This window comes from Anoplophora glabripennis, unplaced genomic scaffold (genome assembly GCF_000390285.2).
Source record: "Anoplophora glabripennis isolate ALB-LARVAE unplaced genomic scaffold, Agla_2.0 scaffold23, whole genome shotgun sequence".
Taxonomy (NCBI): Eukaryota; Metazoa; Arthropoda; class Insecta; order Coleoptera; family Cerambycidae; genus Anoplophora; species Anoplophora glabripennis.
Genome location: NW_019416624.1, coordinates 1384278 through 1400148, shown reverse-complemented (window position 1 = coordinate 1400148; position 15871 = coordinate 1384278). Strand labels below are relative to the sequence as shown.

General features: G+C 33.7%; 1 protein-coding gene across 1 annotated transcript in view; it reads left to right on the top strand.

Moving 5' to 3' along the window:
- LOC108904542 (ankyrin repeat and sterile alpha motif domain-containing protein 1B) overlaps window positions 1-15871 on the top strand; it is an 86674-nt gene that overhangs the window by 40452 nt on the left and 30351 nt on the right. Inside the window, exons 6-8 of the mRNA XM_023455103.1 lie at window positions 7260-7489; window positions 11576-11665; window positions 11723-11885. Of these exons, the coding sequence (XP_023310871.1) occupies window positions 7260-7489; window positions 11576-11665; window positions 11723-11885 (483 nt within the window). The remainder of the gene's footprint in view (window positions 1-7259; window positions 7490-11575; window positions 11666-11722; window positions 11886-15871) is intronic.

Below are 15871 nucleotides of genomic sequence, written 5' to 3'. Positions count from 1 at the left end.
TTACTTAATATGTATTCGTGAACAAATTTTGACACTTTTATCTTTAGCTGATTTTGCTGTACTACCCCCATTATTTGTCCAAAATGAACTCACTCCCCTCCCCGTCATTTTTGAAGTATACTCGTAAATGGGACGACCTGCATAACTTATTGGATAGAAACGGCACTTAAGAATAGGCATGTTTATTAATTTGAACGTGTCCGTATATTTATTAGATCAGTGTATCACATCGCGTCCGGTTGGCAACGCATCCGGCCAACATGGTCACTTCAGCCAGGCCGGCGGCGGCGGCGGCGTAATCTTTTTGTGTACCTAATGCATCATGCATGCACCCGAAGTGAAGTGAAATGGATTTTACCCTCTGATGCGAAAGTGATAACGTATTGACGTATGTGATGGGTGTATGGGTTACTAGTGTAAGCAGTTAACGGTGATTTGCTTTGTTAATTAGTGGCTGCGTTACACGCACGGCAAGCACCGGGTCGTTGACACTTTTTGCAGCGGCGCTCGCCGCATTTGTTTATTTCCTAGGCGCAGCGGAGCCAAGGCGGGAAAACGATGTGCGATTTTTTCACGCCGCTCAGCCCCAACGCCGCACTTTTGATGCATGCAGCAATATTTGAAAATGAATCTGCGTATGATTTTTAAGTATTTTAAGTAAAAAAGTTCATATAAACTTATGTCCGTAAATGCTTCGTTACCATAGTACAAGGTTCAAAAATTTTTATAATTTTTTCTGTCTGTGTCTCCCACAATTTTGAGATATCCAGCTCAAATTTTGAACGTAGGCTAATTTAGATTACTTGCATCATTAACCCCGCCTAATAGTCGTCACGATATACAAGGTGATACTTTTTCTGGGGTCGGACTTCTTTACAGCCCCTCCAAACATTCTTCCGGTACGCCAATGATCTTTTCTAGAAAAAGGATTTAATTCCCTGTTCAATTTAGAAACTTTTTTGTCTCTTGCAATGTTTCGTATCTGCTACCGTGTTCGACCAAAAAAATAAAAAAAAATTTGGTCGAATTTTTTTGTAACTCGCTAAATTAAAATACGGATTTCAAAATCATCTAGAAGGTTCTGACTGACGGATAATAACAATTATTTTGTTTTATTAATTTTAACCTTCGGTTTTCAAAAATCTGCTTCTGCCTACTTAGATATACTATTGAGTTAAATATGTATTAACAATTTTTTAATTACTTATTGATAAAGGATAACAAAAAATAAACAGGGCTAATTAAAAAATTTCTAAAATCATCGGTTGATGTTTTAGAAAGTCGTTACTATTTCGTTGAGAATAAGTAACAAATTAACAACTACAGTAAGGCAAGCAGTATTATGTATAAAAAACGTGCATTTCTTAATTGCTTGTTATTCGTGATTAATTAATGTTCCTAAAAACTTCGCGGATCCCTTGGGAGGATATGGCAGACCCCCATGTTAAGAATCAAAATCCTGCAGCCGGGCCGTTGGTAGGTATATCGGAATTGACGACGTCCTTCACAAAGTCATATCTTGACAAAAATACTAACAGCATACCACCTGTGCCATCATTTAAAAAACAATCGGTAGATATACTCTGATGTGTTTTCGACTCGCAACTGTTAACACTTTAGTGCAAAAAACGCGTTTTTTTTTAGTTTTTTGCTTATAAAACCAAAACTACTAGAGCAATCTCAATTCCGTAAATGGAAAAGTTGTAAGAAATTAAATTTCAAAGAAAATGAGAGGTCGAGCAATTCGATCGGTTGATCAGAACCGGAGAAAATTCGGGAAAACCGGAAAATTCGTAATGTTTTTCAAAAATTCATAACTGTCATTTGTGAAGATTAAGCGCTGAAATGTGGCACAGGAGTAGATAATTATATAAACTATAAGTGTGCAAAAGGCAGGCGTTTTCGGACGATTTGTTTTTGCGCAATTGCAAGTTCAAATTTTTTAGTGCATTTTTTTTGCCGGGAGTCTGCTTGCATTAAAAATGGCCCGATTTTAATTCTAATACCGGTTTTCAGAACTAGAAGTAAAATACTATATAACGTATATTTCAAGTTTGCGTTAAAATGCAGCCAAGTGAATAAAACATGCACTTGAACATCGCCATCGGTGTAAACGGTCGAGTGCTTCCCCTCCTTCCCCCACAACTCGCGCGCTCGGCCGTTTACAGCGATAATCAAGCGTACACTTAAAGTTGATATAATTATCTACTCCTGTGCCAAATTTCAGCTCTTAATCTTCATAAATGACAAAGTTATGAATTTTTGAAAAAAATGACGATTTTCTCCGGTTCTAATCAACCGATCGAGAATCAGTCGACCTCTCATTTTCTTCGAAATTTAATTTCCTACAACTTTTCCATTTACGGAATTGAGATTGCCCTATAAATTTTAGTTTTATAAGCAAAAAACAAAAAAGAAACCCGTTTTTGCACTAAAATATTAATAACAAATTAATAAATGAGAGTTGCGAGTCGAAAACATATCAGAGTTTATTTACGGACTGTATTTTAAATGATGGCATAGGTGGTATGCTGTTAGTATTTTTGTAACACAAAAAACCTATATTGTCTAGCCTAGGTATCGTTCGGCTACATTGGCCGCTACCTTTGGCTGGTGTTTTCACACCGGTTACAAAAAATCGAAACCATCAGTGAAAAATGTCGTGGAGAGGATGTTAAGTTGAAAGGAACCACAACAAAATGTGATTACTCTGTAATACCTCATCTAGCTAAAATATATGAACCTATCTTAAAAATACAAATAACTAATTATTTTGAGATTCAGGGACTTTTCAACCCTCAACAATTCGGTTTTCGAAGTAATCTATCGACCACCCTAGCCATAGATTGTCTAACATCCACAGTAAACAATAGTTTTGAAGAAGGGAAATACGTTGCTAGTCAAGTTTTAGATCTGACAAAAGCTTTCGATTGTGTATCACACGAAATTCTTATACATAAGCTAGGTACATAATTATGGTTTTTCATCGTACAGTTCGGATTTATTGAGATCATATTTGAGAAATAGATTACAGTATGTTGTATATAATAATGTGAAATCATCCATAAAAAATATCGAACATGAAGTTCCACAATGTTCCACATTGGGTCCGTAACTGTTTTTGGTATATATTAATGATTTTCCTAATTGTTTACCTTATGATACTAAAATAATGCTGATGATACCAATATAACTAGAACCAACTTAAACTTTGAACAGTTATAGCTGTTTTACATTGACAATTTATTGATGAATAAATTTACGAAGTTCTTCATGAATTAATTCACGAATATATAGCTATTAATGATATCAACTTATGACCAACATGCATCGGTAGAAAACTGGTTTACTAGTAATCAACTCAGTTTGAATACTTCGAAGACCGAAACTATGATTTTTAGTCTCCGGAATATGGAAAACTGGGATAATCCAGCAAGTGTAAAATTCTTGGAANTCGGCTACATTGGCCGCTACCTTTGGCTGGTGTTTTCACACCGGTTACAAAAAATCGAAACCATCAGTGAAAAATGTCGTGGAGAGGATGTTAAGTTGAAAGGAACCACAACAAAATGTGATTACTCTGTAATACCTCATCTAGCTAAAATATATGAACCTATCTTAAAAATACAAATAACTAATTATTTTGAGATTCAGGGACTTTTCAACCCTCAACAATTCGGTTTTCGAAGTAATCTATCGACCACCCTAGCCATAGATTGTCTAACATCCACAGTAAACAATAGTTTTGAAGAAGGGAAATACGTTGCTAGTCAAGTTTTAGATCTGACAAAAGCTTTCGATTGTGTATCACACGAAATTCTTATACATAAGCTAGGTACATAATTATGGTTTTTCATCGTACAGTTCGGATTTATTGAGATCATATTTGAGAAATAGATTACAGTATGTTGTATATAATAATGTGAAATCATCCATAAAAAATATCGAACATGAAGTTCCACAATGTTCCACATTGGGTCCGTAACTGTTTTTGGTATATATTAATGATTTTCCTAATTGTTTACCTTATGATACTAAAATAATGCTGATGATACCAATATAACTAGAACCAACTTAAACTTTGAACAGTTATAGCTGTTTTACATTGACAATTTATTGATGAATAAATTTACGAAGTTCTTCATGAATTAATTCACGAATATATAGCTATTAATGATATCAACTTATGACCAACATGCATCGGTAGAAAACTGGTTTACTAGTAATCAACTCAGTTTGAATACTTCGAAGACCGAAACTATGATTTTTAGTCTCCGGAATATGGAAAACTGGGATAATACAGCACATGTAAAATTCTTGGAAGTTCATCTTGACCCTAAACTGACATGGGATCAACATGTTAATAATGTTTGGTCCAAGATATCAAAACATACTTATTTACTCCGGAGTCTCAAACGAAGAGTCTCAATATCAATCTTGCTGATAGTTTATCATGGCTATATCCATTCCATCATAACATATGCTATTTTAGTATGGGGTCATGCTCCCTCTATGAAAAAAGTTTTTACTCTTCAGAGAAAAATTATTATAATCATATCTGACCTTGGTTTTAGAGATGACTGTTTTCTAAATTGAACATTCTAACTGTACCCTGTGCATATATTCTTATTTATGTCAAAAATCACATACATAGGTAACTTTGAAGTCAGAAGTGAGACTCACTCTTATAATACCCGAAAGAACACATACTTATGTAATAAATTTCTAAGATTTAGTAAAACGCGGGTCGGTACTAATTATTGGGCCATCAAATTTTTTAACATAATACCTTACCAAATTCAAAATTTGAATGAAAATAATTTTAAATCAAGGATAAAAAAATACTTAATAAAAAATGCCTTTTATAGTTTTGAAGATTTTATTTAATGTAGCTCGAATATGAATGTTATCATTAATCTTAGTATGTTGTTTATCATATTTATTTTAATTATATGTTGTTTATGTATATTTATATAACAGTTAGTTGATTGCTATCATTATGTGTATTGTTATTTACCATTTTTTTTTTGGACGCGTGTAAACACTTGTATGTGTAAGTAACACTAGCCTTTATAAATAAATATACTCTCTGCAGTAAGTTCTCGGGGCCATTAAAGATTATAGAATACTACACTTTCAAATGGTGTGTAACAATATGTCGCATTCAAAATTATTAGATGAAAATAGTGTTCTTCTCAAAAACAAAAAACAAGTCCGAGCAATTTTTATAATAATTTTCATTCGCAAAGGCATAATACCATGTATTCTTAGATTCTACATGTAAATTGATTGATAAATATATTGTACTTTGTGAACATCTCAAATATTTGAAAAACTGCAGAGATACATTAAAACGACATAGAGGAAATCCATCTAGGAAGTGATAGAACAGTGGATTTCAACAAAGCCCCTGTACTATAATCGCGATAGCGTTACCTGTGCAAGGGGTTGTAGATTATTGGCTGCCGGAGAGGGTGCAACAGCTTGTTTACTACATCTACCTATGAACACATTAGTGCGGCAATTCTGGATCATCTTCGCTAGAATGGCTACTTTATGCATCGGCTGTAATTGCAGCTAGTGGTATTCGACAATCCATAACACACCACTGACATCTCTAATTGGTTATTAACTGCAGGAACATGTTTTAATTTATATACTTAATGTATCGCCGCCGAATAACTTGCGCTAGTAATGCGTTATTGTCGTTCAAACGGCTTTGTAATTAAATATCCAAATAATTTGCATCTCCCTTTCATTGTTCCAACGTACAATGGTTTGTTGTGATTGATGAATCATAAGTTCATAAAGTTTGTGCAAATTATTTCCGTGGTTTCTAGAATATACAAAAGTATGACCTTCAACGAGATTAAGCTGATGATGTAATTTCTTATTTCCGTAAAATTTATTGACTTTGAAGATTGTGACAGCCACTTTCAACTTTTTTTCGTATATTGAATCATGACATTTCCCACTATATTCGTTTCCCTGTCACTGATATTTTGCGCAAATTTGGCTAGTAGCAACGTGTTGGACCTACACAAAGGTAATTTCGATAAAACCACGTCAAATTATAAGTACGTACTGGTGGAATTCTATGCTCCGTGGTGTGGACATTGCAGGGACTTCGCGCCTGAATTTTATAAAACCGCTGAACTTCTAAAAGAGAACGGTTCTCCTGTCAAAGTGGCGAAGGTGAACGCTGACGTAGAAAAGTCTCTAGCTGCGGAAAATGGAGTGAAGAGTTATCCGACACTCAAATTGTATAGGAATGGGTATCCCGTAGATTACTCTGGTACAAAAACTGCTAACGATATTATAAACTGGTTGCAGACCAAAACTGGTCCAGTTACTAATAACCAAATCGATATGACCTAAGGGACGTTGAATGACCTGTAATAAACCAAATAAATTAAATTGTCAAACGTTATATGCATTTGTGGTTTTGTTGTTAACCGCTGGTCGATGTATGATGTAAATAATTGATTCTGTATTAAATTAAACTACACAATTTTTTCTATGAAATGGATCTCTATAATTTTTTTCATAGAACTAACCGTTTTCACGTACAAGCAAAAAAACCCCTAATCTTCACGAAGTTATAAAAGTATTTAAAGAAAATAAAGCTGACAAAGAAATTATAGCTAAAGCTAGAGAATGAATATAACTTGTTTTTTGTAAATATTGCAAATAATCTGGTTAAACAATATGATCAAACTAGTATCTTTGATATCAAAATAACATGCACAGTATTTTTAAGTGAAACTTCAGAAACGGAAATTATAGATATAATTAGAAAATTAAAAAACACGTCATCCTCGGCTTGTGATAATATATCCACAACAGTAATACAAAAATGTGCAACACAACTGGCCAAACCTTTAACATACCTGACAAATTTATGTATAAACAATGGTTGCTTTCCTGATGTTCTGAAAATATCTAATTCCTGCAACCAGTTTAGTTAGTAACATTGGCCACCAGGTCCCGGTTGCATCTTTTGTTGACACTTCCTCCTCTTCTGTATTTAAGGAATCTAAGCAGCTGGATCGTTCGTCAGTTGTCACACCTATAGCATAATGATTAGGGCTAACAAATCCTAAACCGGTATATCTCTGGTGCGTTCGGCCGATGAATGATCCTAGCTGTATTTAAGTATATTGCTGATACCCGGTGCATATAGCTCGTAGAGTAATTGTTTCTGACAGTATTATCATTTGGAACTATCGTATTTAGTTAAAAACTGTTTGTTGTTTCAGAGCTGTGGTGGAGGTCCTTCTGGGAGCAGGATTCAACGTGAACATGAGGACCAAGTCGGGAACAGCTTTACACGAGGCCGCGCTTTGCGGGAAAGTAGAAGTTGTCAGGACTCTACTGGAACAAGGAGTTAACACCTCTATTCGGGACTCGAACAATTATACCGTCATGGACTTGCTGAGTCAGTTCAACACAGCCCAGGCGTCGCAGGAGATAATGAATATACTTAAGCGTGAGTGCTGCATGTTAATGTGACTTTTTTCCGCATGCATATGTCGATATTAAATTAGCTATTGTTCTTACTGGACGTATGATTAATAGGTCAGCTCTTGAAGATTTAACAATTTCAAAAAGATGAAGGTACATACCTGCCTTTTGTTTTTGTGTGTATAAGGTATTTTCCATGTCATAAATCAGATATACGCACTACATGGTTAAGTGGAAAACATATTTGTTTCTTCTTAAAATAAGATTACTTTGTTGGTCCAAAAAGGAAAGAACGATAAAATGATATAAGAGCAAAATTACCATTACTTTACGTGACATGAAAAAATACTTTAGATATTAAAAGTTATGTCAGCATTTCAATTTGTGGATACACCGGCAAATTTCGTTCGTTCTAAGAAATATAGGTATCGTTTTTTTAAAACAAATAGAATGATGACAACCGCGTCTTTAATTTCTTCAGATTGTATTGAAGCAATATGTGAAGTTTATTTAATTTTTATCTTTTGGTTACAATGTCCAGCAACTTATTCTGAATGTGAAAGTATTTTATCTGTACAAAGAAGTATCTATGTCTTAACAATAAATTGATTTGCAAGCTACCGTTTCGAAAAACATCACTGTCTGCTTCAAAAGGAACTCTGGAACTAGGGATTAAGTCTTTTCGGTATTTACATTTGTTGTGTAGTCTATGTCGTTCCGGTGTTTGGTTTGATATGATATTTATACGATATATTATATGATTTTTACGTATGATTTATTTCCAAATTTTGGCTAGCTCTAGCTAGACCCTCATCTCGGTTGAAGTTATATGGATTCTTCAGGATTTCTATTGCTTCTCTGTAGAACCTCGGCCAAAATTTCTCTTTCTATCTACTAGAATTTTGGTATTAGAACTTGCAAGCACGGGGTATATACGGATATGCCCTATATTCCACCTATTGTAGATGTTGGGATGCTGTATGCAAACATCGCTCTTTCAGCCGTTCTTAGGAATGACTGGCTTTTCATCCTATGCGTGTCGTAAACGATACAACTGAACAAATGGAGCTCCATAGTAAAGGAATAGTGTACATAAGAAGTAAGGATTAATGAACGTGATACAAATTAGGAATCCTATTAATGAGATATTTATCTGTTAGATTAGATAGATCGTGTTTATTACTACCCTGCTTATCGTGAAGTCTTCTGAAAAATGTAGGTATTTTCTCTTATAATCCTTTATTTTACCAACAGGTTTTAATAATTGTTTAACATATGTCAAATAAAAATAAAAGGGTATATAAATACTTATAAATAATTTTTCTTGTAAGATTTAAAATATGATTAACAATCGTTATCGATGCGTTATGACCAATATACTCGAAGTCTGAACGATATGGGCTCTGGTCCCCATTCCACCACTTTGCCACTGCGCATCCGACCTTCACGACTCAAATGAATTTGATTTATCCATATGAACATTGCGCTTCTTTAAAGAGCAGTCTCTTTTATATGTCAGATATTCCTTTCCTTGTTCTTTGGTGTTCTACTGATGGCTTGTTGATAACATTGTACCACCCAATTGCGTTTTGACAATGACATCAAAGAACAGGAGAGTACCGTTATTTTCCAACTCCATTGTGTTAGAATGTATTCCTTGGATGTGGTACAGGAATCCTCTATGAAGCCAGATATGGTACATGTATCGCCAGTACATCTGTATTAAACTTCGGATGTAGGGTTGTTGTCTCCAAGGCTTTTATCTCGAAGGCTTCCATGTAGATATGAGTATTTTCCAGAACTGAGAACAAGGCTGTTCTTAGTGACAATTTAGGATTGTGTTGACGTGCATAATGCTTGTTAGTCTTTCCGATCTCAATTGAAGAACCAATATGTCCCACGTTCGGTCGCTGACGCAGCAACTCGGCATTGAAATAATTGAAAATCTTGTTCCCATATTTATTTAGCCATACCTATATACAGGTCTGGTCGCCCAGTTGAAGAATGAGGGCGCGGGCAAACGCGGTACAAACAGCCGCATTGGCCGACCATAAATTCAGTTGTCAAGTTGGCCTAGCAGTGCAGTGCAGCAATGCGGAATTTGGTGTGATTCAAATAATTTTAATTTATTATAGGCACCTTCCATGTTTTAGTCATTCATATTACAATTGCGAAAGGGAGAAATAAGGATATTTTGTTTACTAATATTATTACAACATGGCATTTTGGAGAAATTTTGAAACGGGATAAAACGAAATTCACCATCAATATAATAAATAATTAAAATATGTTGTTGGTCAAATGTATAAACCGGGTATCCAAAAAGTCTGGAAACACCTGAACAATTTCCCAGGTAAATTATTTTTGAAAAATGTTAAGGTCACTCTTATAGTAACTTTTGACGAGGACTTTAATGGTGACCTTGGTTTTGACCTTGACGATAATCTTAAAGGTTATTTCAAAGTCACCTCCATTTTCAACGGAAACCCCCATTTTCGACGTCGGCAATCGAAAGAGCAGGACATTTTACGTCCAAAAACTCAAAGGTCATAAATCAGGGTTGACCTTGATGGCCATTCAAAGGTTATTTAAATTTGAGGGCTGGATATCTCCGAAGAACGCAGTTGATGAAAATAGTACAAAACTCACTTTAGTTATTTTGTTTAATTGCAATTAGTGGTGACCTCAAACTCGACCTTCTTGGTGTCCTTCAAGGTCATTCTAAGGTAAATTTTTTTTTTCACGATAATGAAACACCACAAACGTGAGAGGCAACGGGACTCACGATAATAAAGCATCCCAAAGGGAACATAAATTACTACGTCCACGTCGTTGTTCCTGGGTAACGCTAAAAGTAAAAGTATGAAACCTTCTTTTGATTGCCGACGTCACATGAGATTCAGTAAAAAATGACCTTGAAGGACAACAGAAGGTCGAGTTTGAGGTCACAACTAATTGCAATTAAACAAAATAACTAAAGTGAACTTTGTACTATTTTCTTCAAATGCGTCCTTCAAGGTCAACCCTGATTTATGACCTTAGAGTTTTTGGACGTAAAATTTCTCGCTCTTTCGATTGCCGACGTCGAAAAAGGGAGTTTCCATTTAAAAAAATTGAGGTGACCTTGAAATATCTTTCAAGGTCATCGTAAAGGTCAAATCCAAGGTCACCATTGAATTCCTCGTCAAAATTTACTATAAGAATGACCTTGGCATTTTTCAAAAATAATTTACCTGGGAAATTGTTCAGGTGTTAATAAACAAGTTAATATTTTATATGACGATTTCTTTTTCAGATTGAATTTTTATTTTACTCGAGGATGTTTTTTTATTTTAGGGTAACCGAATNTCTGAAAAATATAGGTATTTGCTCTTATAATCCTTTATTTTATCACTGAAATCTTCCCAACAGGTTTTAAGAATTGTTTAACATATGTCAAATAAAAATAAAAGGGTATGTAAATACTTATAAATAATTTATTATTTACCCTGATTTATGACCTTAGAGTTTTTGGACGTAAAATTTCCCCCTCTTTCGATTGCCGACGTCGAAAAAGGAGGTGACCTTGAAATAACCTTCAAGGTCAACGTCAAGGTCAAATCCAAGGTCACCATTGAATTCTTCGTCAAAAGTTACTATAAGAATGACCTTAGCATTTTTCAAAAATAATTTACCTGGGAAATTATTCAGGTGTTAATAAACAAGTTAATATTTTATGACGATTTCTTTTTCAGAATAAATTTTTATTTTACTCAAGGATGTTTTTTGTTTTCTTATTTTAGAGGAGCCGAATTTATGCACAAATTAAATTTCTGACATAACTTTAAACATTTTTTCTTAATAGCGTCTTTCCAGTTTGACTTTTATACATATCATTTTCATTTCAAGCGGAACTGTATTTTGGCTAATTTTTTTGCTCAAAATTTTCTAGGAATATCCTAATCAAGTTAAAACACAGATTTAGAAAACATCCTATATTTTAACTTTGAGAAAGTTAGACTGTTATTGTGCGTTATGATTTTTTAATTGTATCGGCAAAAATGTTCTTCAAAACTATGATCAACTGACCTAGAAAATGTATATGCTCAAAGATTATCTCATCATAAAACAGGTCACAAGAGGGGACTCCCTCTGGTGGACAGCGACGGTGAGAGTATAAGCCATCCCTTTCCCACCGTGCCAAACACAGACTCGGATTTAGGTATTTTTTTTTGGGAATATTTGTTAGTTGGTTCGCCATTGAACTGTTTTCCAACAGGTAGCCCATACGAAAACGTAAGACCTTCGTCGAAAAACGCCAGGTCGGTCACCACCGATCCGTCGCCGGGCACCTCGCCGCAAAGATGGGACTTCCAGAGGCACGCTCGGCCTCCAGAAGCCTTCGAGGACAGGAGGGTGTCCAGAGTCTCTGGCATCTCTATGTAATAAATATTTCGAAATATTCTTTACTGAATTAATTGCATTACGTATTGTCCCAAATATTAATACAAGGCGTTCCTCAAAATAAGAAAAGAGTTCTCAATATGGGGTGTCCTGCGAGGAAATTTGCACATTTGTCAGTGCCGTAGAAATCAGGAAGGGGGCGAACGATAGATTTGTACGTCTATGATTATGAAGTAAATGGCATAATTCACTAGGCACAGAAATGAAGGGATATTAAAAAAATCCCAAAATTTTGGGTGATTTTCAAAGAGCTGTAACTTGTAGGGAAATGGTCGTAGAGAGAATAAAAAACAGAAATTGAAGCTTCAAGTGTTTAGTTTTCGGATCTTGAGTTTAAAATTTTTTAGCATCAATAGTTTTTGAGTAATCATAAAAAAATCAATGAAAAAAAAATTGCAAATTTTTGCTTTTCTTTGAAAAGATTTACGCTCTTTTAGATAATTTAATTCTCTTCAATTTGAGCGGTTCCGGAGACCTGTGCGATGATATGTCGCTGATTTATCGTCGATCAAAGCAAAAAAATCATGTTTGACTTTGGAAATCAATAAATTATTCGGAAATAATGATCGTACAGAAAATCCAAGCAGGGTTTTGAAAACTACAAAGTATTCTCTACAAGTCGTAATTATTGGTTTTTGATAAAAAAAAATTCGGTTAGAAAAAAGGTAAAAATTGCATAATTAAGATATTTGAGTAACTTTGCATATCTTTGTAAATAATGAATAAATGATGGATATTGACTGTAACTTTTCACCGCCTGATGTCTCGTTGCGTAATTTCGTTGCCAAGTTTGTAAAAGAGCCTGGGTCAAGTGATGGTGATTTTGTAATTGCGGATAGTCTCGTCGTCATCAACGCCCGAGCATGTCCTAAACATTCCCAATGGGGTTCAAGTCGCGACTCATAGGTGGTGATTGAGAGTTACCGCGTTGTTGGCATGAAGAAAATTTCTCGTTTTGCAATTTTTTTTAAATTTTGTTTAGAATAATGAACGTTTTTTGATGAAGAAAATATGAATTATTGCTAAAAAACATTTTTAACTTAAAAAACGAATATAAAGTAAAAAATTACTTATTACATTGATTTTCACCGAAAACGACAAATTTAAACATTCCGGGCACAGAGAAAAAAATCGCAGCGTTTCGAAATTACCAGTGTTTCTTTAGGACACTTTGAGGTTGAGAAGTTACAGTTAATATCCTTAGTTTATTTATTATTTGCAAAGTTATGCCAAGTTATTCAAATATCCCTAATTATGCAATTTTTTACCTTTTTTCTAACCAACATATTCATTTCGATTTTTTTTTACCAAAAACCCATAATTACGACTTGTAGAAAATACTTTGCAGTTTGGAAAACCCTGCTTGGATTTTCTGTACCACCATTATTTCCTGAGTAGTTGATTGCCAAAGTCAAAAATTATTTTTTTGCTTTGATCGACGATAACTCTCTAAAAGAGCTTTATGGTATAATTCCCCAAAAAAATTATAAGTCCATAGACCTTTTTAAAGAAAATTGATCGTTGATTTTCTTATGATTACTCAAAAACTACTGAGGCTAAAAAATTTTAAACTCCAAATCCGAAAACTAGACTGTTGAAGCATTAATTTGCTTTTTTCTATTCTCTCTACGACCATTTCCCTCCAAGGTACAGTTCTTTGAAAAATCATCCAAAATTTTGGGATTTTTTTAATATTCCCTAAGTTCTGTGCCTAGTGTAGTATTTGAACTTTTATTTTAAGTTTATTATTTTACTACAGAAACTACAGTTTTCCAAAAGTATTTTAATTAAAAGGGATTATCTCAAAGAAAGACTCTCGATTTTGAGTAACAAATAAACATAAATTAAACATAAATATTAAATTAAACACTGTTATTGGCATAAGTAAATTTTAAAAAAACTATAACAGGAAACAGGTTGGTATTGGTTTTCGAAGTGTCCACCATCAAATTGTAATCATAACCATACTCCTTTTGTTAAACAAACAACTCTTTTTGTTATTTGAAAATTATTATTTACAATTACATTAACGACTACTTAAACACATTCTAAGATTTATGTTATTTTCATATACAGGGTGATTCACAACTTATCCAAAAAAATTTAGGAATAGATGTGCCATGAGAAATGGAGTCAATATCGTAAATTTTTTTTTTGTAAAATCCTTATAGTTTCCGAGAAAAAATTATTGAAGTTATAGTTCATTCAACCACTACATAGCTGGACAACTGTAGTCTCTAGCGTCATTCGCAAAACGCATGGGAGCCACGTGGCCTCAGCGACTCCGAATACTGAAATCCGATTTTGCAATCGTCGTTGCGATAGTGATTACCTGTTATCTATGGTGTTTAAATAGTTTTTTAGTCATTAGTGTCAAAAATGGTTTGCGTGTATAGCAACTCGGAGTTGATGGATATCGTTTTAATTTATGGTGAAGCAAGACAACATTTGTATTATTATGGTGAAGCATTTGTGTTATAGTGAAGCAAGACAACATTTGTGTTAGTTCGTGGAAACTGAGTAAGACGGACCCAAATGTGTTTACACGTTGATGGATAAAATTTTGAACAATTGTTGTTGTATTGTAACATCGGGTATGTCAAATGATTATTTAAAAACACAAATTAATTTTATTAATTAATAATAACATTAAAGGCAAAAGCCGTTGAGTTTGCCGATATAGGTATAATAGATGCTATAAAATTATATTTATTTATTTCGAAAGTTTTTTGTCCGTTTTTATCACACCGCCATGCCGGTCGCATTGTTAGAGGTCAGGTTTTACAGTGGACCAGTTTCCAGTGCCGTGCAGAAGTGTATTTTTAAATCATTTTCGAACTGCCCTTTTTGATTTTTTCTTTACAAAATTGTATTTGTAAGGGTGCCCTGTACATCCGGAATTCCTTTTGTTGGATAAGTTCTGAATCACCCTGTTTATCCCATTTTTTATATCATTTTGGTACGTACCTCTTTAAAAATATTGTATTGTTGGGTTCAGTTTTCTTGCTCGATGGTAATCCAACTTTTGAAAAAAAAAAAAAAAAGGAATTGAGAGTATAAATTAATTTAATTTTTTCTGTTAAAATAAATGCAAATTTACAAAAATCTTGTTAATCCATCCTCAAGATGTTTTGATAACATCTAAAATCATTTCCTTGATATACAGGGTGTTCCACTAGGAAGTGCACAAACTGTAAAGAAACGTTCTTCAGGCAAAAAATAATTAAAAAAGTATTTTTCTTAAATTTTTTCAAGAAATATATATTTTTAAATGCGTGATGATAGTTACTAAAATGTTACCTTAATACTCAAGTTTGCTACTTACAAAAACACGCTAATAATTCTGCTTTTCAATTGCCAGTGTCGTAGATATGGGGGTCAACCTCATTAGCAAAACTTCTTTACTTATTATAACTCTTTTCGAGATACCTATGCATGCTTGATTTTTACAAAATTACTTTTGTAAAATGTTCACATTTTCTTTGGTTTTGGAGTAAATTGCTTAGTAATGATTAAACTTTTTATAAGAAACAATTGCAACGGGAATTATAGTTCTCCGAAAAAATCAGATTGTAAACCTAGTCTGTCTCATTTTTCTTTAAGATTTTTTATTTTATTTTTTATCATTTAGCTTTTCCGTGCGTTAATAATTTTTTTATTTTGTATTTACCAGAGCGATTTTGTAAGTACTGTATGTAGATATAATTGATACAATTTTGAAAAACTATCATTAACGGTTTTTAAAATATATAAAAAATGCAAAACATTTATAGGCCATACCTCGATAATAGTGCATTTCTGAACCGAGATTCAAACAAATTTTTGCTTATTTTTACCAAAGAAATGTCATTAAACTTTGTACATTTCTTCGTGTAATACCCTGTATTTATAAAATACAATTCATATTTTTTATGTGCCAGTCAGGCAAAATAAAATTAAAATTCGACTTACTAAATAAGAATCA